Genomic DNA, 25,891 nt, shown 5'->3' with positions numbered 1-25,891 from the left:
CTGAGGTTTATCGGTAACACTATAACAAGAAAAATTAAGAACTGAAAAATAACCAGTTCAGCTGTGGATCAAGGTTCTTTTATAAATACAAAATGATGAGAAAAAAATGAGGAGAATAAGAAAACACCGGGACCTTCGAGGCAATGGTTTGGTTACATCAGGATGGCATTCATGAACCTCTCAGAGAACATGCAGCACATGCGACTGCTTCACTGTCCCTGCATCGCATAGACGTGCAGCATCTCTCCAGGCACACAGTACATATCGGCCTGTATCTCCCTGTTTTGTTACAGCTACCTGTAGTATTTCGTCTAGTCACTCATTGAAAAAGATTAAACATGGAGGGAAAAAGGAGAAACGCAAGAAAGTGACAAAAAACAAGTCAGTCAAAAACAATATAGATTAAATATGCACACATATCTGCTGCTGACATTTTCAATGTTTCACCACTGTACACAGGTACACATTTGTGGACAGCGACACAACTTTTGTACTTTGAGTCTGTACAGGTTTTAACAACAGTGTTGCATTCAGTGTTAACAGGTATTACAGCCTTACAAAGGAAGTACTCACAGCACTTCACTTGTTCCACATTTTGTCATGTTACAGCTTTATTCCATCTAAGATTCAATTTTTTATTTTTCACTTTAAAATTGAACTCCGATGCTTCCTGTTTCCACTGATCACCTGTCTGTTCATCTGTTTCTACAGCTTTATCCACCTGTGGCACCTGTGGAAAAACAAGCACCTGTCTATATACGGTCTTATAGTTGAGGACAAACCAACACAGGGAGTCCAGGAAATTGTCTGTAGACCTCAGAGACAGAGACTGTATCAAGACACAGAGCTGGGTACAGAAATGTTTCTGTAGCATTTAGCACTGAGATGGAGATGCATTCTCCATCATCCATAAATGGATTGGGCTTTAGTCAGTGTGGTGACCAAGAACCCGATGGTCATTCTTATAATTTATATATTTTCAGTTATTGTTCTCTTCCTATTAAGTTAGATTGGGATCTGGTCTTGTTAACCCAGAATATCCTTTTGCCAAGAGTTGCTTCTAGAAGAACTGACTTAGGTTTCTTTCCACCCCAAGTTGGAGGAAGCACAGAAAAAAGTCCTTGTGTGAATGGGTGAATGAAACATGTTGTATTCATGAAAGTATTCAGGTAGAGTAGAAGCGCTATATATAAGAACCAGTCCATTTACCATAACCATGTGATCACATTCAGGACACGAAACTCCTGTTTCTGTGAATTTTGAGTGTCCTTGCTCTGTGGCATCTATAGTGGTCCTTGAATGGACCATCAGTGACAACTCAGTATTTTCCTATCACACATATCTTTAAACCTGTGCCGTCTATATAGTGTACCTAAAGTCATCTGTGTAATATAAACACAGACTGTTGGTCTGAACATCAAAAGCAAAGTGTTACGGAGAAGGGAAGCGCTAAAGAAAAGGCCATCAAAAGTGGAAAATAAGTTATAGCAGAGCGAGAAGAAACAAATAGATGACAAGCAGAAAGCAAGGTGAGGAAGTACGGGAGAGGGATGGCAAGATAGATAGAGGAGAGATGAGAGGAGCGATAGCACGATGGACGCCTGAAGGACGCGTGTACTTCGATAACAGATAGCATCGGAGAAGATGCAATCGCTTGGCACCACACACTGTTAATGGACAGCAAATGGAGCCAAAGGTGTGTGTATACAGTATTTATATACGTGTGTGTGGTTTCTATATGTTTCTATTAGTGCTGTCAATAGATTAAAAAAAAATTAACTAACTAATCTCACAATTTTCTGTTATTAATTGCGATTAATCTCAATTACTTTATTAATAGCCTGGCTCCAATTACATTTTTTTTATTCTTTATATTTTAAGATTGTAACAGACATTTATGCAACACAATGAAGTAAATGCAGAATAAACACAAAGAATGTATGCTGAAATTCAAAGAGAATTTTAATAGTTTTCATCAATCTTTAACACAGTGAAAACTTACAAAAAACCTTTAAGGCCATCAACAGTGACTGAACCCAGGCCTACAGGTTAAAGTGAATATCATAACAATAAAGGGTGCACAAAACTCAGTATTTAAAACACAAAAAGACACAGCTGAAAACCCAGAATGTTGAACATTTTTCACTTCAAAGGAGCAATCTGGATTAGTCCTTCTTTGCACTCAGCCAGTTACTGAGGCAGACTATTCTGTTTACATTGTCTGATGACAAAGAAGCACGCTTCTTTTGAATGATGTGACCTGAGAGTGAGAATAATCTCTCACAAGGCACTGTGGTTGCAGGGGTTGACAGGTACTTGCGTGCAATAGGTGCCAGCCTGGCATGTGCTCCTTCTCTCTTTAACCACCACTGTAGTGGACACTCTCCTATGTCAATTTTGGGCTCTGCTTTGTACAGATTCAGACAGCAGTCTATAGTAGAGATGGCACGATACCACTTTTTTATGTCCGATACCGATACCAATATCATAAATTTGGATATCTGCCGATACCGATATGAATCCGATATAGTGTTTTTTAATCAACAAAACTGTTTTTTAAATATCTTGCTGCATTTTGTATAAGTTCATACTCAAGTTTAAAACAACAACTACACTAAAGCTATTCTGTTATACCTGTATGCAAAAAAAAATATTTCATAGTTCAGCAATACTGATCAATCTAATAAACTTAAACCTACACCATCCTCCCTATTCTGGTATTTTAAAGAGTACTTAGCGTAAATATTAAGCAACCTAACTAATAGGGTTCCAACTCCCAGCAACAACAAAAATAAAAAAATAAAAAATAGGGAACCACCCCTCACGCTCCACCTCATGATGCTTAATCGACGTAATCAACCTTAATTTGATGCAGTGTGAAAAAAAATGCACAGAAATCAATTATTTTTCAAGAAATATTAAATAGATTCAACATCTTTCTTCAACAAAATTGCAGACTGCACAGATGGTACCTTCCCAAAGGGAAAAAGTACTATAGCTTACTAGGGTATATATATTAGACTTAATAGTTACTATATACAGTAATTGACTTCTATTCATTTTACATCAAATTAAAACTTTGGGTGTCAGATAATTATTTATTAAAAGCTAGACATTTTAAATGAGAATAAGAAAGAAAAGTATGTCTTTGTGCCCCCTTTTCCCTGTTAATGCCCTATCGGCCCCCCTGGCTAAACTTTGCTAGATCCGCCCCTGCACAGTTACCAGCCGTCAGCTACGTAGAAAAAGATCCTGGAGTAGAAAGTAATATTAAATAAATTCTAACAACAGCTGATCAAGCTTAAACGTGCTGCTGTTGTTCAGCCGCTGGTTTCCTCTTTCTGGTGCAAAGTGGGCCAAAAACAAACTAGAGAGACGGACTCGCGACAGAAAAGCCGATCAGCTGATCGTTAAGCAGTTTCATGATTGAAGTAGCAGCAGGAGAGGCAGTCGCTCCATATATCGCTTGTTAAGCTTAACGCAGGAATGCTTTACATTCAGAGATGGACTTACACACTTGCTTTACTTCTCTCGGGATAACTTTGTCGGAGATGAAATGCCGGGTTGCTAGCAAAGCTCCAAATGCTATCCAGACCACCGACAGGTCCCGCATGCCACAGCCGCTCTATCACGTGATGCATACTGCTCTGACGTGCTAACGTTCTGAGGTGAGTTACGGCGTGTTGCAAGTTTTGTGAGGTGCTTTCGTGATATTTAATGGATCGGATTACATTTTTTATTTTTCTCCGATATCCGATCCAGTAATTTAGGTCAGTATCGGACCGATACCGATACGTAATATCGGATCGGTCCATCTCTAGTCTATAGCATCTTCCTCTTCCTCTGTATCTGAATCAGGAGAACCCAGCAAGCAGATGGACATCTTGCTCTTCTTTGGTGAGGGTTCCTCTGTTGTCTGAGCAGATGGTTGGTGTGCATCCATCTCTGACATCAGAAGGTCATGTACTGATGCCCACACCTCTCTTCTTTCATCTTTGGAAAGGCATTTAAGATCTTTAAACCTGGGATCAAGGGCAGTAGCGATCTTCAGCCATGTGAGATTGCTGCTGTCCCTCCGCTGAGCTAGGTCTGTGGTAAAAATCTTCTTAAACCTCAAAACGTAGACTGGGTCATCATCTGAGGGCTCCATAATCCTGAACAAATGACACAAGGCTGGCAACACCATGGAACAAGAGACATACCGCTCTCCTCCCAGCAGTTCGGTAACATATCTGCAATAGAAAGATCAAGTCTGTATTTTTCTATTAATCACACAGAGACAAACATAAAAACTACATATGAAAATACACAGAGAGGTGGAGGTGGAGAACATACTTGAAAACAAAGCTAGAATGCAAAGATAGACACACAATGATGAGAAACAAAATGTATTTACCTGCAAGGTTCCAGTAGTTCCTCCAGCTTTTGCAGTCTGTCAAGCTCCTGGTCAGTCAACATAGTCACCTTGCTGTTTTGTTGAGTCAGGATGGTGGTCAGCCCAAATTTGTTTCTCTGGATCCGCTTGATCATCTCTAGGGTGGAGTTCCATCTTGTTGGAACGTCCTGAACAAGCGATTCTGTTTGATGTCCATGTGCAGCTTGCTGTGCCTTTAATTCCTGAGCGTTTGCTGGACTATGCTTAAAATGTCCAACAATCTTGCGACATTTGGCCAGAGCCCTTTCAAATGCGCTGTCATTAAGAGAAACTGTGACCGTTCTTTGCAGAATGTGGGCCATGCAGGGCATGTGTTCAAATGGAAGTAGTCTGGCGGCTGCAACCATGTTACGAGCACTGTCGGTGCCAAGCGTGGTTACCTTGTCCTTGATTTTCCATTCGTTTGCAACATTCAGAAAATGGTCAGCACACGCCTCAGCATAGTGTCTCTCTTCAGTTTTACTCACTGTTAGTGCAAACGATTGCATAGTCCAGTCGTTATCAATAAAATGCGCCATGACCCCCAAGTAATTATCGTTGTTCACCGAAGTCCAGTGGTCTCCGGTGAGAGCGACATTCCTTACTTGCACAAGCTTGCTGGACTGCTGAGCCCTCTGGTCCCCATACAAAGTGTGCAGTCTCGACACAATGGTTCCTCTCGAGGGCAGATTGTAACACTCATCTCCTGATGCAGCACGAATGACTTCTCTCAGTCCATCATCTTCTACTATGCTAACTGGTCGGCAGTTTTTAGCTATCCAAACAACCAAGGAATTGGTTACCTTTTCTCTCACATTTTTTGTTATTCGTCCACAAGCACCATACTCCTGAAGCGTAGACTGGCGAGGTCCCGTAGAGGTGGATTCAGTTGGGTGTTTTGCTCTCAGGTGATACGCCAGTGATGAACTGCTTCTGTGGTACTTGAATTCAGCTTTGCAAATTGTGCATCTTACTCTCGTTTTGTCCAACAAGCCATCAGGCAACTTCTTAAAGAGAAACTTTCCACCCAAAAGTCCGCCCTCGTCCATGCTTGCGTGTGTTAGCTAGTGTTAGCTAGATAGTAGCATGGTGTCACTTCTTCTTCTAATCATTTCTGTCAGGCCAAACGCCAGCATAGCACACTGTTGCCCCCTCCTCCAGAGGTGCTCATGAATTTAAAGGTCTTAGATTACAGGAAATTAATAAAAAAACAAAATCAGCGTTAAATTTTTTAATGCATTAAACATTTCGCGTTGATCTTAACAATTAACGCGATAATTTTGACAGCACTAGTTTCTATATATTCCTTTCTTGATGGCGGTATATACAGCTTGTCTGTGCCAACTCCTGAGCCTCTTTTACCTCACCATTTCACATTTTATTCACCCTACATCTGTCTTTTTCCTGCCGAACCTGCTTTTAAGCCATTATGTGGCTATTATATCACAAATGACTCATTCCAGAGAACAAGAGAACGAGCGGGAGAGGAAGAGGGGGAGAATTATCTAATTGAATGAAATCATTTCTCCAAGTTGGCAAACTGGTTCAAGTGCTATTAAGTTGTTCACGGGCTCGCATTAGCTCTGTGTCTCTCTCTGCAAATGTTGGTAGTTGCAGGGTAACAAAAGAAAATTGTCACTGGCTAGATGTGCTTGGGGGCTCGTCAGAGCCTTTCACACTGAGATGCGCACACACACACACACACACACACACACACACACACACACACACACACACACACACACACACTCACACACACACACACACACACACACACACATATACACACACTCAGGCACATCCATCAGCCAATCATGTGGACAGATGGGTCATCAGCTCTCTAATTGTGTGATTGGCTAAAATCAGCAGCAAAGGATGCACTAGGTGGCTGGATGACACATTAGGTTTCTTTCCATGTAAACAGGGATTGTGTGTGTGTGTGTGTGCGTGTGCATGCATATGCTAGTGAATCTACATGACTATGACTGCATGCAATGAATGGCAAAGATACACTTTTGTAGAGTAAAGAGAAAGAAAGTGTCCTACACCACAGTGTCACATAAAGAAACAGAGACAGATATACTGGCTGACTGACTTGTGTCTGTGTGCATGTGTGTGTGAGAGAGTGTGTGTACTTATGCTTTTGTCCATGCAGAAAACGGGCCAAAACACATTAGAGCACATCTGTCCGCTCCACACCCACTCCTCATACTCCTCATTCCCATTCTGAAGAGCTCTTTCACTCTTTGTCAGTCTGTCCGTCCATCCCAAAATTTTCTTCAGTGAATTAAATCCGTGTGAAGTGTCATTGTATTTTAAAGAGGATGTAGGTCACATGACGAGCAAAGTTATTTTTGGATTTCTATGGTTTCTTTCTCCTCCTCTGCTTTTCCACCCTTTCCCTGAAAATAAGGGGGTGGTTGCTCAAGACGTGAGGGGAGACAAGCTCACTGCTGGCAAATCACGCGTCTGTCCTTTACCTGTAATTAGGTGCATATTGTGTTGAATTATTTTGCTAATGCCACTTTGTGTTGGTATGCAGCATACACTATATTTTATTCTGTATGAGATGTCCTGGCACTGGTGAATGTCTCTCTCATTTCTTTCTTTTAAAAAAATAAAAAATAAAAGTATAATCTAGTATCAGCTCTCTCTGTTTGCTTGGATTAAAATCAAGCTGCATCTTCCAGTGCTGAGAAACTGAACTACTAGTGCAGGATATCCAGTGGTCGTTTGAGGCTGGCTCTGGAACATAGTTCATCCTCGTAGCCTTCCATGGTAAAATGCCAAACTTGAAACCAGGTGGCTTTGCCTCAATTACTTTTTGTTTTGGAGATTATGTATTGGAATTTCAGGAGCGGAACCACGCCTCCAAACATGCTCCTTCCGGTTTTCATCTACATAGCTTCCTCCAGGTTTGCAAGCTGTTCATTCTCGTTTACGTGCCCCACCCTCCCTGCCTCCTGCCTTGTTCTCAATTCTTTAACTTCTTCATTTCTATTTAGTGCATGGGGATCTGCCAGGCCTGGGAGCCATCGCCAGTCCCTTTCGAGGCCTTCCGCAAACCACAGCTCAATTCATGTAAAAGCATTCACTTTTACCTGCTTAAATGCTGCCAAACCTAAAATGAAGACGTGGGCCCAGCTAGTGAATTAACCTTTATTTTACAACGAATTACAAGGAAACTTGAGATTAAGAAAGCCAAGCAGCATTAGTCAAATGTGTTGTCAAAGAACTTTTTAAAGTTTTAAAGGTGCTGCATGAATTACTTTTGTTGTAGTTTATAATGGTTACAGAGGCTGGAGCTCCTGGTAAAAACCCATGTAAGCAGGGGGAGTGCATCCATATTCCACACAGAGGGGACACAACGATGCTAACCACTTCTGAACTGTGCTGCCAGTTTGAGTAGGTGTTTCACCTCAACCTTTCTGATGTGCTTGTGGTGATGGTACCTTTTAGAACCTCTTTAATAAAATTATCTAACAAATAATGACTTGCTGTGTGGTTTATTGTACTGACAGCCTAACTGTCATCCAGCTTTGGTCAGGTAAATTCAGGTACTTTCTTTAAATGTTGCTTAGCTCTAATTAGCAAGTGACCGCACAGTTCATGGTGCTGCATGTTAGCCAAGCATGCTAGCGTCCAAAAATGGAGAAGCACTTTGTTTCGCTGCAAAAACAAAATGTTGATAGCTAAAATGTTGAGCTTAGAGGCTTGAGGCTTTATTAAACAACACCATTAAGGCTGTCTTTTTTTTCAAGCACCTTAATTGCTCGTTAACACAAATACCTAATCAATCACAGACAAGCAACCCAATTAATTTAGGCACTGACATTGTACATTTCAAATCAAATCAAAATTTATTTATATAGCACATTTAAAAACAACAGTCTCGATCAAAGTGTTTCACAGCTTAGGAAATAAATAAAATAAGACAAATTTACCAAACAGCAACACAAGACATGACAAACTTACCAGCCAACCAAATAATAGTCAAACTATCTTAAGTCAGAAGAGCGAATGGCAATAGGGAGATTGTTCCACAGTCTAGGAGCTGCAATAGCAAAGGCACGATCACCTCTGGTTTTCAGCCTAGACTTAGGTTGCATTAACACTTGGTCAAGACAACCCTGATGTTCAAACTGAGCATCAAAATGGGGAAGAAAAGAGATTAAATGTGTTAGGAGCTGGGAAAGCGTGTGCATTTGTGTTTTTTGTTGTTTCCTTTTTTGAAGCTGGCAGGCGTGGTTGTCATCCTCAGGGTTTCCCAGACACACCTGTGAAGCATCGCAAGCTATTTGAGGAGCGTCGGATTATTCGGGTGTCGGATTATTGTGCCAGCCTCAGTGGTGATGAGTTTGCCGTCTTTGACTCCATTTATCAAGGTGCTCGACTCACTCTGGTGCCTCCATTCTGGACTGGTATCGACCAACAAGCCGGAGCGGTACCAGCACCAGCACTACCAGCACCAGCACTATCATCGAACCCTGCCTGTCTCCGCCGAGGACTCCTGCCTCACATACCTAGCCTAAGACCCCAGTAAACATGTGAGAAGTTAGCTCTCCAGCTACTCCTCGTGTACATTGCAGTTTCGTCTCCTCTTCCCTCCCCTTGTTAACTCTGTCCTCTGTTTCCCCTCCAGATAGTTTGAGTTCCCCGCCATTGTGCTGCATTCTGTATAACTTGTTCTTTCACTGTAAATAAACCTGTTTCACTACTGTCGTGTTTGAGTGAGCTAACACCTGGGCCCACTTTTGTCACACCTGACAGAATGTATCATGGTTGTTGATCTGAATATTTCAGAAACTGCTGATCTACTTGGATTGTTCCACACAACCATCTCTGAGGTTTACAGAGAATGGTCTGAAAATTTGAAAATATCCAGTGAGCGGGAGTTCTTTGGCAGAAAATGTCTTGTTGATATCAGAGGTGAATAGCCAGACTGCTTTGAACTGCTGGACGCTCCTTACAACCAAGGTATACAGACTCCATCAAAACTGGATGTCCATCCCTTTATGACCACAGTGCTGCTTCCAGCAGGATAACACAGCATGTCACAAAGCTCAGATCGTCTCAAACCGGTTTCTTGAACATGACAGTGAGTTTACTGCATTCAGATGGCCTCCACAATCACCACATCTCAGTCCAATATAGCAGCTTTGGAATGTGGTTGAACAGAGGATTCCCATCAGATATGCAGCATCTATGTGACGCTATCATGTCAATACAGATCAAAATCTCTGAGGAATGTTTTCGTTGCCTTGTTGAATCTATGCCATGAACATCCAACACAGTAAGGAGAAGGTATACCTAAAAAAGTGGCCAGTGAATGTAGATAAAATGGGTTTAGTAAGCTGTATGTACCTCACTAGAATCATTTTTACTGTAGGTCAAATGTAGCTGCCTTGCTAAGAAATGAAATGTCAGCCGCCTGCGGTGAGCACACAAAAGACTGATGGCAGAAACCCTGAACTTCCCGCCTCTTCCATTTAAAGCTACTGGTTCAATTTAATGCCAGTACAGTATAAAGATCCACTAACAAAGAGTCGGATGTGATAGAAACTGGATGCCAGCTGTCGAGCTAAATCCAATCCAGTTTAGTGTCACAGAAAAGGTAAATAGATCATTTTTAGCATCTTTGAAAACATCAAGTGTGTAAAGCAAGTATATGCTGAGGTAAAAATGGCACAGGGACTTCCCTAACACTCTCTCTCTTGCACACACACACACATAAAAGGCCCTTCCTTGAGTTTATTGATTTGTCTTTTACTCAAGATTCTCATCTCTAATAAGTGCCATTTACCAAAGGGATTACTTTGTTATCAAGTCGATGACTGAAGCAAAGAGCTCACATACTTGGAAGCTGTGCACATACGAGTAACCGCGTGTTTGCAAATAACACATCCGCATCTATCTAATCACTGCCATTTTTCTGTTTTTTTACTGTTTTTTATACTAATTCCTCACTTAGCCCGCTCTTAGTCTTCTTCTCCCTCATTGTGTCTTTATTTCAGATGTTGGATTTATATGCTGTTACATCTAATTCAGCGCGCTTCTGTCTTTCTTTCTTTCCCTCTTTCTCACTCCCCGTGTTGCCTCGTAATTAAAGTGCACTGATATATAATTACTGTGCATATTTACCTCAAGTCCCATCTCAGTGAATGGGAAGCCTCTCCCCCTCTTTTGTCACTCTGCATTATCAAATGTTATTATTTGCATCCCGTTCAGCTTCTCAGCCATCCACTCATTAAGTCCACAGCTTTGAGAAAATTAATGACCCCATATGCAAATTGAAAGAAAAAAAGAGAAAAAGAAATAGAAAAACATAAGCTTGCGACTAAAGCAGTATTTCAGAGTGTGCGGCTGCATATTATCAGAACTGTGTGTCTCCAAGAGTGTGTGATAACATCTTCTTTTTCCATCCCTAGCACCCATAAACGCACTGTCAAAGCTCTCTGCCTTTACTAATGGCAATATTCAAGGAAACTTCAAGTTCACTTCATCTCATAATAGTAACTAGTGAATATCCCTTCAAAATTGCAGTAATAGATAAATAGAAAGGTGCTGACCTTGGTTTGGTCCTAAACAGACAGAGCTGTGCCTTTTATGAAAATTGTTGCAGTCTTGTAAGGGGTCACTGATGGCAGAAAAAAACTAATTAACTTTTTTTTTTCTTTTTTATTCTCGTTGCTGTTCCAATTAAAAGAAGATGTCCGACTTTCAATAGGGTTTTCCAGATTTTTTTGATTACGTTTCTTTACAAATTCCGTAATTGCTCTTCGATCACGGAGGTCATATTTTATTAAACCCGTCTCTGATTCAACAACAAATAAGAAAATGATTTATCTCCTACAAAACAGACGGCCATAATGACTGAGGTAGACAATGACAGCACTTCATAAGTTTATATGTTTTTTTTTCTTATTTGCACACATTTGTTCCTGCTTTTAAGCTGAGCATTGTAACCTTGTTGTGTTAATTAATTTGCATTATAATCATGGTTTACATAGACATAGATGACATACTGATAATAGCTCATTTAAAATGACGATTGCCAAACTTCGGAGCGCCAAATCTTTTGCTTCCAAGATGAGCTTCACCTCAGATATGCATGCTTATTTACTCCTTTAGTTTCTTTTGCTGGAAGCATAGTAACAACTCCATCATTTTTACTCATTTGTCTGCATTTCAGCAGCTACATACCTTCACTTTTGTGCTCTTCCAGCATTATTTGAAATGAGGCTTGTTTGTTTCTCCCCCCTTCATAGGTTGCAAACCTTCTATCCAAACTCACAGTAATTGATAGATGTGTTAACATATGTAGTAGCAATGATAACAAATATAGTATTTATTTTTTAAAACACAAAGTTAAGGACAATAAGAAGCATACTGTAAATGCACTGGTTCTTAGTTGTTGAGCTCTCAAAGCACTTTACACAACATCACTCATTCACAAAAACTCTTTTTTTCTATGCTGGAGTGCTTTCTATCATTCACACAACCCAGTATCTTGCCTAAGGATACTTGAGGCGACTTATGTTGTGATTTGGCGCTCTATAAATAAAATTGAATTGAATTGAATTGAATTGAATTAGGCATGTTGACTGGAGCAGCCAGGGCTTGAACCACCAACCCTCCAATTAATAGGTGACTGGAGTTTATCCCAGCTACCATAGGGTGAGAGGTGTGGTACACAGTGGACGAACTGGCAAAAATTCAATAAATGAACAGTGTAATATACACAGCTTATGTAAAAATCCAGTTAAACAAGTGTATTGACAGCTGACAGAAAGCTGATCCCACACTGTTAGAGTCAGATAAATGAAAGGCCTCACACATACAGGCTATAGCAACCTCAGGTTGCTAGGGAAAATATGTATTTTCTAACCAGTCGCTTGCATGTTTTTGGTGAAATGGTTTTGAAAGCAGGTACTGTACCAAAGACATCACTGTGATTGTTCTGCTCACTACCAGATTGCCACAGGTGCCTGTAGTTTGCATGGAAGATGCCGATTTGTCTGCAAACACTTGCTCACTACTCAACCTAAAAAAGTGTGACTCAACCTGAAAGTATACTGTTTGCCTTCAAAATAATTGCTGGTTTCTGTGATAATCCACAACTTTTACTTTGAAGGCGAGCATTCTCCATTGTTCATTAAGTAGTTGGTTAGTAGTTGTGTTATCAGACATGTTCTTGTCTTCCATACCTAACCAAGCAGTATCTACAAATACACCAACAAATTATCCTGCAACTGTGGCAATCTGCTAGCACCCAAAGCAACCACATGAGGTTACTGTGACTGATTTCCTGTGATTGCCAGGAACCTCCAGGAAAGGCAATACACATTTTCCCTAGCAACCAGAGAATTCCAGTAGGACCGCTGACTATTTTCTATGTCTTGTGTGAATGGGGTGTTAACACATTTATGATCTAAATAATCTGGTAGGTATCCTCAGTTCAAATTGCTGAGGTAAACATGGGAAAGGTCACAGAGGGAAAACACATAGTTATTAAATGTAATGTCTCTTGCACCGCTGATTCAGTTAGTGCACAGTCTCTCTCCAGTCTCACACGACTTGGTGCTGGGATGGCCGATGGTGACATGTGTCGTTTTACTACTTCAGCAGACACTGAATGAAAGCAAATGCAGAAAAAGGGATAAAAATGAAATTATTTAGCAAATGAAAGGCACACAAAGCACCAATCTCCCAAATGGTCCTCAAACTGTTGTCTCCTGGATGAGAAATGAGAAAACATAGATAGATTTTGAAAAAAAGGTGCTCCTTTGACCGTAGTCGATTGAGGATTTGCTTCTGTTCCCCCCCCCCCCCAAAAGAACTGGTAATGAGAACATATGCGTGTGCTAAAATAAATTAGCACGCTACATTTCATTTGATGGTTTGACTCATACCTTTCAGAGATTATGCTGTGTTGGTCCTCGGTCCTTGTTTGATTCACCTAGTCTGTTTTCTTTTCCTCTGACTGCACAGGAGTATTTTTTTCTTCTTTGCAGTAAGTTTTGTGATTATTTGCAGCACGTGTTTTGATTGTCTGCCATCTTTCTTTTCAGCATTCAAGTAGTTACCCGAATGATAGAATTTCATTTTTGGTTTAAAAAAATATGTCTGGTAAAAAGAAAAGCTCATTGTGTTTATACTTTTCACGCTCATAGTTTTGAATGTTATGAATGCAGGACAAGTCGCTTTTAAAGTGTCAACTAAATACTTGATTTTGTGTGCAGAACATGACATTATGTCAATCCCGAGGTCAGTCAGACATAAGTAGTGACAGCACAACAGAGGGAGCGATTGCACCGTGATACTTGTCTCTGTATTGTGGCAGAAAATATCAGAGCTCTCAAAAGTGAAGTGGAAGTGAAGATTGAGTTTAGGTGTGATACACTAAGTGGTGACATTTCTGAAATGACTGCATTTGATTTAGGTGCACCTGCTCACCAAAAGATACATTCAGAGAGGTTAGGGGTTTCATTTATTGCATAAAAATGTTGAATCTCTGTCCTGTTCCACGTTTGTTAAATTGAATTCAATAAAATAAAAAATGTATTTAAAACATTTAGCGTGATAATGTTTCTGTCATGGTCTCCGTGCCTGCCCGGCCAGCCCCACAAGGCTACATTTGCTGTTTCGGTTCTCTCCCTCTCTGCCTGGGCGGAGCTCACTGTAGGCTCCCGCCCTTGGCCCACACACCTGACAACAATCACCTGTCATCACCGGGAGCACTATTTGAGGCTGGAACACAGATCCTCTCGTCGCTGGATGATTGTACTACTGACGTTAGTGTTCTCACAGCTCCTGTGGACTTGAGCTTTGTGATTTGTGATTAGTTTGTGACTTCCCTTCTCTTCTGCTTCAGACCTTCCCCCCCGGACCTGCGACCTCCCTGCCGTGTGAACGTGTGTGAGTGTGGGCAAGAAGACGTAAGCGAGTGTGAGAGAGTTACCCTGTGATTCCCTGGAGTTTTGGATTCCCTTCACCGTATATATATTGTGCACTGGAACTGTAAATAAACTGCATTTTGGAGACATCTAACCGCTCTGCGTTTGAGTCCCTATAACTAGATCGTGACAGTTTCATTAGTTGTACACTCGAAATTTAGACTGGGTGCTTGTACATCCATCAGCCCCATCCATCTTTTATGAAAAATATCCCTGTATTTGTATAAAAATATACAAATGTATATGCCCCCCCCCCAAAAAAAAAAACCGAATATGAGACAAATCAGCATCAACTGTATCATACCATCACCATAATGAGTGACAGAGGTGCAGTAAATGGACTGGTTCTTATATAACGCCTCATTCATCCATTCATACAACCCTTTGAGCTGCAGGATCCACATAAAAAAGTCCAGTCGGTGACCCCACGTAAGCCTCCAGTTGCTATGAAAGAAGTCCATTCCCCTAATTAGGTATTTATAATGCAATTGCTTTGGTTGCTAGAGGTTTACAAAGTCATTAGTAGTTTTTGCAGACTAGTCTGCAAACACTTGCTAAGTAACCAACAAGTAGCAGGAATCTTACACGGAGCGACTTTTATTTTCAAAGGTGTGCCTGTGGTTTGAGTTGCACTTTTTTTTTTAAAATTTCACTATTGCTTATTGGTTATTTAGAGATTGTTTGCAGACAAGTCTACAAAAACTATTAATGGCTTTGTTATCCTGCTAGCAACTAAAGCAGTTGCATTATAAATACCTGTATACCTGTTTCCAACCACCTGTCAACAACAAGCAACCATTTCCCAACCAGTTGGGGATGGTTCCCCTGAGATCACTGGGCATATGAATGCATGACTGAGGCTTTTAGCAATCAGTTTTACAGTAAGTGCCAGCAACCTCCAAAAACACTCACAATCAGTCAGTGAACATTCGTTTTTCCTTAGCGACTGGTGGTTGCTTGTGTCCCTGGGGCCCAAAACAAGAGAATGGGGACTACAGATCAACTACTAATGTAAATGAAATGAGAAAATGAGAAATGAGAAAAATCGAAAAATTCCCTCTCTTTGCTGGTTTGAATATGTTGAAGAAATTCACTGTATAAACAGAACTTAAACTGTAATTATTGCGAAACTTAGGCAACTAATGCCACTGAAGGCTAAGTTCAAGGAAAGGGTTATTACTGAAAGTTATTCAGTAATAGTGTATAAATAATTGTTGAAGGTACCCCATCCTTACCAGCTATGGTTTTCTTTCCACTTCATTGCAGACCCTGCTAGGGAACATTAATCATTATGCAGACTGATTGCATATGAAGGAGACACATACCTTTGATTTTGAATAATTTATTAAATGTAAGTCTGATATATATTTGCAGCACAGTATTGGACCAAGCAGATATAGAATATGTATGAAAACTAGCTTTGAAGGGGAATTCTAAGGCAACTATTGAGGCTGAAGTGGTTTAAGTGTGTAGGTGCTGCTGTCTCGGGGCCAACAGGTGGTGACTTACCGCTCTCGACCTTGCACCACATCAGATGCACGCACACACAGAGAGTCACAAATCACTCACACAATCACACACTCCTGATCTTACAGATATACATATTTCACCACAGTTACACAGTAATAGAAAAACCTCCTCACTGTGCTGGGAAGTAAAGTAAGTCGGCGTTTTGTCCGTTTTGATAAAGCACCTTAGCGACTTGAAGAGTGGGAAAAAAAGAAGATTGGGTTTTGGGTATGAAGACATTAGAAAAGGTTTTAGTAGTGACTGAAAAAAGGAAAGTAGTGGAACAAAAGAAGCAGGGGGCAAAAGAGGAGAGAAAAAGAGAAACATGGTTGAGTAGTGAGTGACAAAATTGCAGTATAACACAAGACAGAAAGAGAATGAAAAGCCCCACAAATGAATACATACTCCAAGGAAGCAGGAATACGGTGAGTGTTTAGTTTTGTTTGGAAAAGCCACAGACAGACAGGCAGACAGCATACATCTCCATACTGATTATGCAGCATCTATTGTCCGATGGTTTGCTAATTATTGCAATGCACGGTGCTCTGCTTTTCAGAAACCATTATGAAGCTCGGATAAGAAGTCTGACCTCTTTCTGTCTGACAGACTTGCTGGTTCTTACAATAAGAGGGGGCAGGGATGGAAAGAGGGAGGAGAGGGGGCTACGTGGCTTCGAGGAAATGGAGGAAGGAAGGTCGCCTCATAAGGGGGAAGGTTGGAGAGAGGTTGAATAGTTTAGTGAAACTGAGTTTTCATTAAAAACAACTATGAGAGACATGGAAACCTTGAAGAAAAAATTATTAATAGCACAAAAGAAATACTATTAGCCAGTTGGATATGTTAGCCACATTATGCTACCTTTACATTTGGGACAACATGGGCTGAAGGCCACAGCACAACGAAAGATGATCGTGGCCCTCTGCAACAAACTTGCACCTGCCTTTGAAATGGTTGCTTCAAAGATAGGGACTAACTCTGCAACTATTCACAATCAGCTTCAAAGTTTTTCTTCAAAGTGACTTTGAACAAGGCAATACGATGGAATGGCGTCAAGTGGGCAATTACATCCAATCAACTTCTGATTATATAGTGGTTAATGTAGCTAATCCTTAAAAATCACAAATTTGTGTCATCTTTTGGAAATGTTTTGCCATCTGCATACACAGAAATTACTTAAATACACACACAAAAAAGAAATACTGACATCGATTGCTGTGTTAGCAATCTGTTGGATTTATGAATTAGATGGCAATTATTTGTAGATCTTCACTAATCTGACCACAGTCAGTCTGAATGGGAACACAATTGTTTGGAGACAGTTTGCCTCCCACCGGGTGACCTGTGCAACTCACCTTCATCAGAGTGTTAGGGTGCTGTACACTCCACATTTGGGTGGCCAGTTGGTCACCACAACTGCTTCCAATCGGTCTCGAACAACAAATTTTTTTTAAATCCAACCACTGAGAAACCACCTATTTTCTCTAGCTGCATCGAGGTTGTTATCATAGTTTTATTCTATTGTGACTTCATCAGCCATCAGCTCCACAGGTGAAAAAAATCTCCACGTTTGCTCTCCTTCACTTACATTTGAGCTTTGCTTTTCCTCACTTCCAGTATTAAGTAATTCACTCAGTGACATAATGTGAGGTAAGAATTTGTTTGTGGTGTGATGCACATGTAGTAACCTGTTATGTTGTAAACTCTTTGGATGTACTTGGGACAAAGGACTATTTTATTGCATAAAATAGCACTGATCACACCTTGCAGACATCTGCTCTGTCCACAGATTACGCCACTCTGTCCACCTGACCCGATGAGAAAAAGTCCGTTTTTAACAGAAAAAACAATTTTTGACTCCAGCTTGTTATTCTGACTCAAACAGGCTCTCCTCCTCCTTATCCTTAAAGTGCTTTACAATAGTGGTGTGTCGGTCACGAACGAAATGGCTCTTAGAGCCGGATCTTTGACGTGAACGACGCGAGCCGGCTCCTTTTTTTTTTTTCTCTCACCCTCTCTCTCGCACTTTTTTTTCCGTTTCACTCCGCATGCGAGTTGTTTTGCGCTAGGAAGAGGGGGGGAGCGGTAGTTACGCTCGCAGTAGCACAGGAACAGAGCAGGAGGGAGAGAGAGAGAAAGAGAGCCAGGGACAACAACGTCACATGAGAAAGGTATAGTAATCATCCACAACTATTTCCGGTTGCAGATGATAAAGGATTCAGAAAGTTTATTCATGCAGGCCCATATGACAGAGAATATGCAAGGCTCGTAAAAAATCTCTGGAAGCCCTTTGGGCAGGCATTCTTCAGTTTTTTGGTAGCCCAAAATAAATTTAAGTAGCCCAAATAAAAAAGAAAGCAATTTTTTTATGTTTTGTTTCCTTTACAATATTATACATTAAAGTATAATATTGTAACGGAAACAAAAATTAATAAAAAAAAATTGCTTGATAAATCACAACAACTATATAAAAATTACAACCATCAACTCAAATACTTGGTTCAAATTGAACAGAAATTTCTATGAACTTGTAAGAACGGTGCAGAACATGAATCAGTCTGTGTCAGATCCTGAAGTCCACTGAAGTCACGGGTATGAAGTAAGTGGAACCAAGATCTAGGCCATTTGCTTTTTGAAGTTTGCAAAGACTGCTAAATTTTGCCAATGGTAGTTCACTCTTTGCAATATAGCACGCTGCTCTAAACTGCTTTTTCAGGAGTTCTTGTTGTTGTGCTTGGTTTATTTTTAGTATGTTTTTTTTGCAATTGCTCTTACTGCAGACTGGGCAATAATGCATTTCTTGCATTTCTCATGGGTTCTGATGGGGTCTTTCTTAAAATTACTGGTCCCAGTAACAAAGGCGCTTGTCAACTCAGAAATCAAATGAAACTCACAACACACCTTTTCTTGCCAATCTTTGTAAAATATGAGCTGCCTGTAAACAAATTAACATGAATTAAAGGCTTATAATTAAGAGCAAACAACAACATGATTCTATTAAATGCTAAAGAGATTAGAAGCCCAAGTTTCCTCGAGCCATACAGTAGCCCATCATGTTATTTAGCTTGTCATATTCCAGCCACAGAAATTCTTTTGTCCATGAAATCAAAAAAGCTGCGCTTTCTTTTTGCCTTATAGTCTGATTTGCCATAACTTTTCCATTTTGTGGTAAGCTTTTCTTTGGCTGTCACTTCTTCACCCTGACCTGTCTTATTTGGCTGAGCAGAACTAAAATACCAGCGTAAATCCTGCTGCTTTTACACACGTACTTACATAAGGGTCAGCGATTTTTTTTTGTGCACTCAACCTCTCACATGTTTAAGCTTGCTGCCAGAGATTTCACTTGTCACGTTTGAATAGTAAGCTAATGAGTGATAAGACGATGTTAGAGGAACTGGTGCGCAATTAATCGTCACTCACCAATCAGTGCTGCTGCTCTCTACACAACTTTCGTGCATTGCAAAATGAAAGTGAAAGCAAAAAGCAAGCGCAAATTCAAACGCAATTTCAATATGTCACATATTGACAGTGGCTCACCGATGCCAATGACATAATTACCCAGCTACATTTCCGAAAGAATGCAAAAGCATTGACATGTATTTTTCCTTCCTATGACAGCCCAACGGGCAGGGCTGAGTTAGATTTTGGTAGCCCGACTGGAAAAATCGCTAGCCCCGGGACGTCGGGGTAGCGATTTTGCAAGCCCTGATAAGCATCTTCTTTTAGTTTTCATATTTTAATATATATTTAATTGTGGTTTGCAGTGTTTTGTGTTGTTTCACTTTAAATTTGTTTAAAAGGAAAAAGCTGAAAATTTAAATAGTTAAAAGTTGAAATGTGAATAGTTGGTTTTTGTATTATACGATTTATTTATTACATTTTATGTGGAATGAATAAATAAAAGTATATTTACGGTGGCCCCTACAGACAAAGCACGTACAAACTTCAAAACACGTCCGAACTCTGAAGCACATACAAACTCCAAAGCACGTACAAACTTAAAAACACGTAAAAACTCAGAAGCACATAAAAACTCAAAACATGTACAAAACAGAACAGAAGTGCTCCAGGATGCTAGGCACTGTGTTGAGCTTTTGTTACCTAGTGGCTACACAAACCAGCAAGTACCAACGACCGGATTTGGTGTGTGGTAGTAACAGGTAAATGAACATTTTTTTTATTATTTGAATATATATGAGTGCTTGTGTATAAATACACAAACAATACACATATGATTTCAATTGTGTAATTTAAGTGATCTAGGTATCTCTGTTTTGGAAGTTCAATTAAAGCTAGAAATAGAGTCTAGAGTTTGTACATGCTTTGTCTCTAGGGGCCACCGCATATATTTATATATAAACATATATAAATAAAACCACTTCTTTTTACATTAGTCATTCCTTTTGTGCATAATTTTATATTATTGTTAATAATAAGTTAATTAAAGCAACAAAACAACCTGAAGAGCCGGTTCGGAGCCAAAAGAGCCGGCTCTTTTTAGTGAGCTGAGCCGAAAGAGCCGGTTCTATAAAAAGAGCCGGAAATCCCATCACTACTTTACAAACCATAACATTGCAGCTAACAAGTGTATTTTCCTGTTTCATTGAAGCTAGCTAACAACTTTCTGCTAAAGGAAGTGGTTTTCTTTTACATAAAACGAATTGCTGCGAGTACCAGTACCAAAGTGATCTTCTTAGTTTTAGTGTCCTTATTTTCCACTGAATAATTGGTTTTGTTACTGTACTACTTAGCTAACATAAAGTATGCTAGCTAACAAGTTAGTTAACAAGGCAATGAACCCAGTAATGTCTGAACTAAAAGTAACTCGCATTTTCCAGCAAGTTCTGACACTGGTTAGCTAACATAAACTTAATGTAAGTCTATTATCTGCGACCAACCAACCAACCCAGTGGCGTCGTGCTCTGTACTGCTGTAACAGTCTCTGAAAACTTTACCTTTCAAGACTTATTTCTTAAATCCAGCTTCACAGACAGTGTTAAATGTATTTCAGTTTTTGAGAGCAGGGCTCCACAGTGTACATTACACTTTAAATATGCAGTATTTCATTTTATTGGTATTACTTTATCTTGTAAATTACAGTAAGTTCAAATGGGACATGTACGCTAGTCACCAAAATCATCTGAATTTGTCATCAGGGAATCAAAACTGATTCCTAGAACTTCTTCACTTCAGATATTTTAGTCATTACCAAAAACAGCAACCTCAATCAATCAATCAGAACTTTATTTGTCACATGCAAGTTGCCCTGCAGTGAAATGGAACCCCCCCGGCCTTACATACACAACGCAGACATCACATGGGGAGACAGGTCGGGGATCGGTAGTATTACAGAAAAACACTGAAATGTACACTACAATGGGAAAGACCAAGAGTGAAAAAAGACACCTCTACTCATGCTGGGCTCCTGTGGGAGGACAGCATGAGAACAGAAAACAAAAAAACTCCTCTGCACAGAAAGCACATAAATGTCCACAGCACAACATTATAGAGCACGTGACAAGCAACTGGGATGGGTAGGGGGTGAGGAGTAATCCCAAGCAAACACAGCAGCCATCCTGCCCTGCAGCTATTTAACCTGCTTGGTCAGTTTGGACCATGGTGCCACTACACAAAGAAATAGTATGCTATAACGGCAGCTGAGATACAAGTGATTTAAAAAGAAATACTCCCCTGGTTGGTGTATTCAAGTGTTTGTTGGAAGTCATTTGATGTGCATTTTCAGTCCATTTAGCTCACTTTAATTGCTTGATGTGCCACATTCAGGAATGCAATTAGATATATTCAGTATCACAAAATTCTTTGCAATGTTGCAATGCATGAATGAATCGATTAAGTTGTGCAGCTGAATGTATGAGGGTAAAATCTGGAGTGTAATTCAAACAATGATGGCGCTGCTGATCCCTTTCACACATACAAATATTTCTTCATCAGAGCGCCACTCAGAAGCATCTGCTCCTGAAAACTGAATGGCTTCCTAATGCAATTAATTAGATTATCCCACTAATGCACCCATTTGAGGTATCAGTTTTGCCCCCCTCATGCAATATGTAAAAGCATTTTTAAAAGGGCAGGAATGGGCATGGCAGGGGGTGGTGTCACTGTTCTTAATTAGGAATTTTCTTAATAAAAAGTGTCTCACCTTTAGGTGTAAAATTAATTGTTATAACACCATACCTAAAAGTTACAAATTTGCAGTATCAAAAAAATATCTTTACAAAGGAAACATTATTTTTCGAAAAATTGTATTCAGAGATGTTTCTGATTTTATCACGACTGTGTCAAAAGCCTTTTCTGCCATTTAGAAACAATCAAATTCAATTATTCAAGATTTAAGTTTCTTTATTGTCATTTTGCAAACATTACAAAATTAAGGCAATACTCCTTCACATGAGGAAAAAGACTTTAAAAACATAAAAATATTGACATAAATATAATAGTCTCATCATTACTAGAGATGGCACGATACCACTTTTTAATGTCCGATACCGATATCTGTGGATGTGGATATCTGCCGATACCAATATGTATCTGATATAGCGTATTTTGTAATCAATAAAACTGTTTTTTTAATATCTTGCTGCATTTTGTATAAGTTTACTCAAATCTTAAAAAACAAGAGACTGAAGCTATTCTGTTATACCTGTATGCAAAAAATGCACTCCACCCAAAACATTTTATAGTTCAGCAACACTGATCAATGTAATAAATTTCAACCTCCACCATCCTCCCGTTTCTGGTATTTTAAAGAGTACTTACCTACCTAACTAATAGGGTTAGGTAATCATCGATGTAATCAACTTTAATTTAATGCAAGTGTAAAACAAATGTACAGAAATCAATTATTTTTCTACATTAATTAAATAGATTCAACATCTTCAACAGAATTGCAGACTGCACAGATGGTACCTTCCCAAAGGAAAAAGTACTATAGCTAACAAGGGTGTATATTAGACTTATTAATTACTACATACAATAATGGATTTCTATACATTTAAGCAGGTTACCACTTTTGTTGTAAGATTCAGATAATTATTTATTCAAAGTTATTAAATGACATAAAGAAAAATATTTCTTTGTGCCCCCCTTTCCCCATTAATGGCCCTACCTGGCAAAACTTTGCTAGATCCGCCCCTGCACAGTTACCAGCCGTCAGCTATGTAAAAAAGGATCCTGGTGTTATTTGTCTCTCAGAAACAGTTCATAACTTCCCTTCAACTCATTCATGTCACCTAAAAGGTAAACCTGTTTCTCCATCACCCGTTCAGCTCTGATGATTCAGTAAGGACATCAAGTGGTTCACTTTTACCGTGATGCATCACCATGGTAACTTGCACACATAGTCTGCACTGGAGCAAGTTATGCTCAAGATAAGGGATTAAAATTTGTTTGATTTGTTTACACCCTTACTGTCCAAAAAGCTTTTATTAATTTACTTCTCCAGTTACATATAGAAACAGGTTTTCTTATAGAGGGTAGGATGAAGGAAGTCAGATACGGAAACGATAACCTGGGTGCTTTGAAGTTGATCTGCAGTACAGAGCAAGGTGGCTACAACCTAGGATTTTGGCTGTAGCCACCTTGGTAGAAAACAAACAAAAAAACAGTTGAGAACAAGTGAGGAAAATATTGATGAGCCTTAGATGAACAAAAAATGCTCAGAGAGATGTGAGGAGGCTGGTTTACCAAAGTCAGCGGTTTGGCACATGTAGAAATAGGTGGTGTGCACATGTTTGCCAAATATCCTGAGTAGCAAAAATCCTGTGAATAAGCAGAAAACATTATTTGCATAGTAACTCCCTGACTGAACAGCAGGAGCAGACTTAGTGGTTTAATGTAGTGTTCGTTTTTTATTCCGAACTTTTTCATCTCTTCAAAAATGAGCCAAATGAGCAAGCCCCCCTCACACAGGCACCCAATACAAAGACAAAGACACACCATGAAGCACTCCATTTAGACCAGTGTCACCACTACACATTGTTCTCCGCCAAGGCTAATGCAGTGTGTGCGTCTGTGTGTGTGTGTGTGTGTGTGAGAGAGAGAGAGAGAGAGAGAGAGAGAGAGAGAGGAGGGGGGATAATAGTATTGTTGGTAATGGATGTGAAGGGTTTCAAATTGGATGTTATTAGGACTACAAGGCTTTACTGCACACTTTACATGAACACAATGGAGTGGAAAGACACAGCAGTGGGAGTTTGGAAGTCTTAGATTTTAAAATCAAGGCATACTTTTTTTTTCAAGGGCCACACGAAGAATCCTCTGGCTATTAGCATTTCAAATAACGTTGTAACAGCATTAAAAATTAAAACATTTCAGTCACAAAATACTGCCTTGGTTATTGCCATAGCGTCTCTAGCTAAAAAGCGCCATTAAGATAAGTTAAAAACACCTCTGGTTCCCTTTCAGTACACTTTAGGAAGACTTACTGTTTTAGTACATTGATGCAATTGAATCTGCATGTAAGGTTTCGGCAAGGTTTCTTGTTTTTTTTTACTGCATTTGCAGTGTGTTTGGGATTATTGTCATTCTGAAAAATGAAGCTGGTTCCAATCAGATGTTTTTCAGATGGTATTGCATGGTGGATCAAAATCTGCTGGTACTTTTTGTGTCCATAATTCCATCAATTGTGACAAGGTAATTTGGTATAAATCTCTCAGGTCCCATGTCAGGTATTTGCTGGATTTTTTCCGGTTCCTCCAATTTCCTCAGTTTTTTCATGATACCCACTGCACACCTTGCTGAGATAAACAGAATGTTTTTGGCTAATAGCAGTTTTACAAATTGCCTTACTGGTGCAAAAATACTGTTTTAAGTTTGTCAAACTGTTGTGTCTTTGGCACCTTTCGTAGATTCAACTGAAGAAATGGGAATCAATGATGCGCTTCTGCAATGGGGGGGCGCAGAGCCATTGCAGGGGGGAGGGGCGCAGTATGAAAACGGGGGGGGGGGGGGGGGGGGGACAAAACGCTTGGACGCTGCTAGCACGGAAACGTAACGCAGGAGATGAAGCATCTCTGAATATGTTTCCAAACCAACTTCATTCTAAGCCAAAGACTAGAAAATATGGTGAAGCATATAATAATAATGGATTGGATTTATATAGCGCTTTTCAAGGCACCCAAAGCGCTTTACAATGCCACTATTCATTCACTCTCACATTCATACACTGGTGGAGGCAAGCTACAGTTGTAGCCACAGCTGCCCTGGGGCAGACTGACAGAAGCGAGGCTGCCATATCGTGCCATCGGCCCCTCTGGACAACACCAGTAGGCAAGTAGGGTAAAGTGTCTTGCCCAGGGACACAATGACCAGGACAGAGAGCCCAGGGATCAAACCGGCGACAGATGCGATTCCCAACCCCCTGAGCCACGGTCGCCCACATATATCTCCCTTTGGTTTCACCTGCACAAGTGCCAAGGTAGGTCTCCCCTGCAGAATTGGTTTTCCCTGTGTCGGGAGCAGCGCTGGGCTCTTCAAATCACGGACAAACAGTATCCCACAGTTGTTTATGTTTTTGAACCCATTTTGTACAGAGAGACATTTTTTGAAAAATGTATTGATAGCAATGTTGCATATTATTGTCTGTGAAGGTTCTCAGTCATCCAGGTCATTGTAGTCAAAGGAGTTTGCAAAGAAAAGCGTCTGGACTTCTTTAACTTGCTTGAAGACGTTTCACCTCTCATCCGAGAAGCTTCTTCAGTTCTAAGGTCAAATGGTGGAGAGTCCCAGATATAAACCTAGTGGGAGTAACCCCCCACAGAGGGACAAAAGGACCCCCTGATGATCCTCTAATCACCTGAGCCAAGATGTGAAACTGGGTGTGGGTCCCAATCAGCCAGGGTTTTGGGTGAGTTCATTGTGAAACCTGGCCCCACCTTATCATGCGAATTCCTGAGATCAGATGGCCCAGGATGTGAGTGGGCGTTAAGGCGTCTGGGGAGGGAACTCAAAACTGGATTATAGATGGCAGAGAGTTGGTGTCGTAAACCATCGCCTC

General features: G+C 40.2%; 1 protein-coding gene across 1 annotated transcript in view; it reads right to left on the bottom strand.

The window, feature by feature from the left end:
* LOC308393685 (E3 SUMO-protein ligase ZBED1-like) overlaps positions 1-5,603 on the bottom strand; it is a gene marked incomplete at its 3' end in the record, with an annotated part of 49,623 nt that extends 44,020 nt beyond the window's left edge. Inside the window, exons 1-2 of the mRNA XM_080877644.1 lie at positions 4,397-5,603; positions 3,951-4,232 (exon numbers count right to left, since the gene is read on the bottom strand). Of these exons, the coding sequence (XP_080733770.1) occupies positions 3,951-4,232; positions 4,397-5,463 (1,349 nt within the window). The 5' untranslated portion in view covers positions 5,464-5,603. The remainder of the gene's footprint in view (positions 1-3,950; positions 4,233-4,396) is intronic.
* Between the last annotated feature and the right edge of the window lie 20,288 nt (positions 5,604-25,891).

The sequence above is a fragment of the Rhamphochromis sp. 'chilingali' genome, assembly GCF_963969265.1.
Source record: "Rhamphochromis sp. 'chilingali' genome assembly, chromosome: 3".
NCBI classification, from domain to species: Eukaryota; Metazoa; Chordata; class Actinopteri; order Cichliformes; family Cichlidae; genus Rhamphochromis; species Rhamphochromis sp. 'chilingali'.
This window is presented reverse-complemented; position numbering and strand designations above follow the sequence as displayed.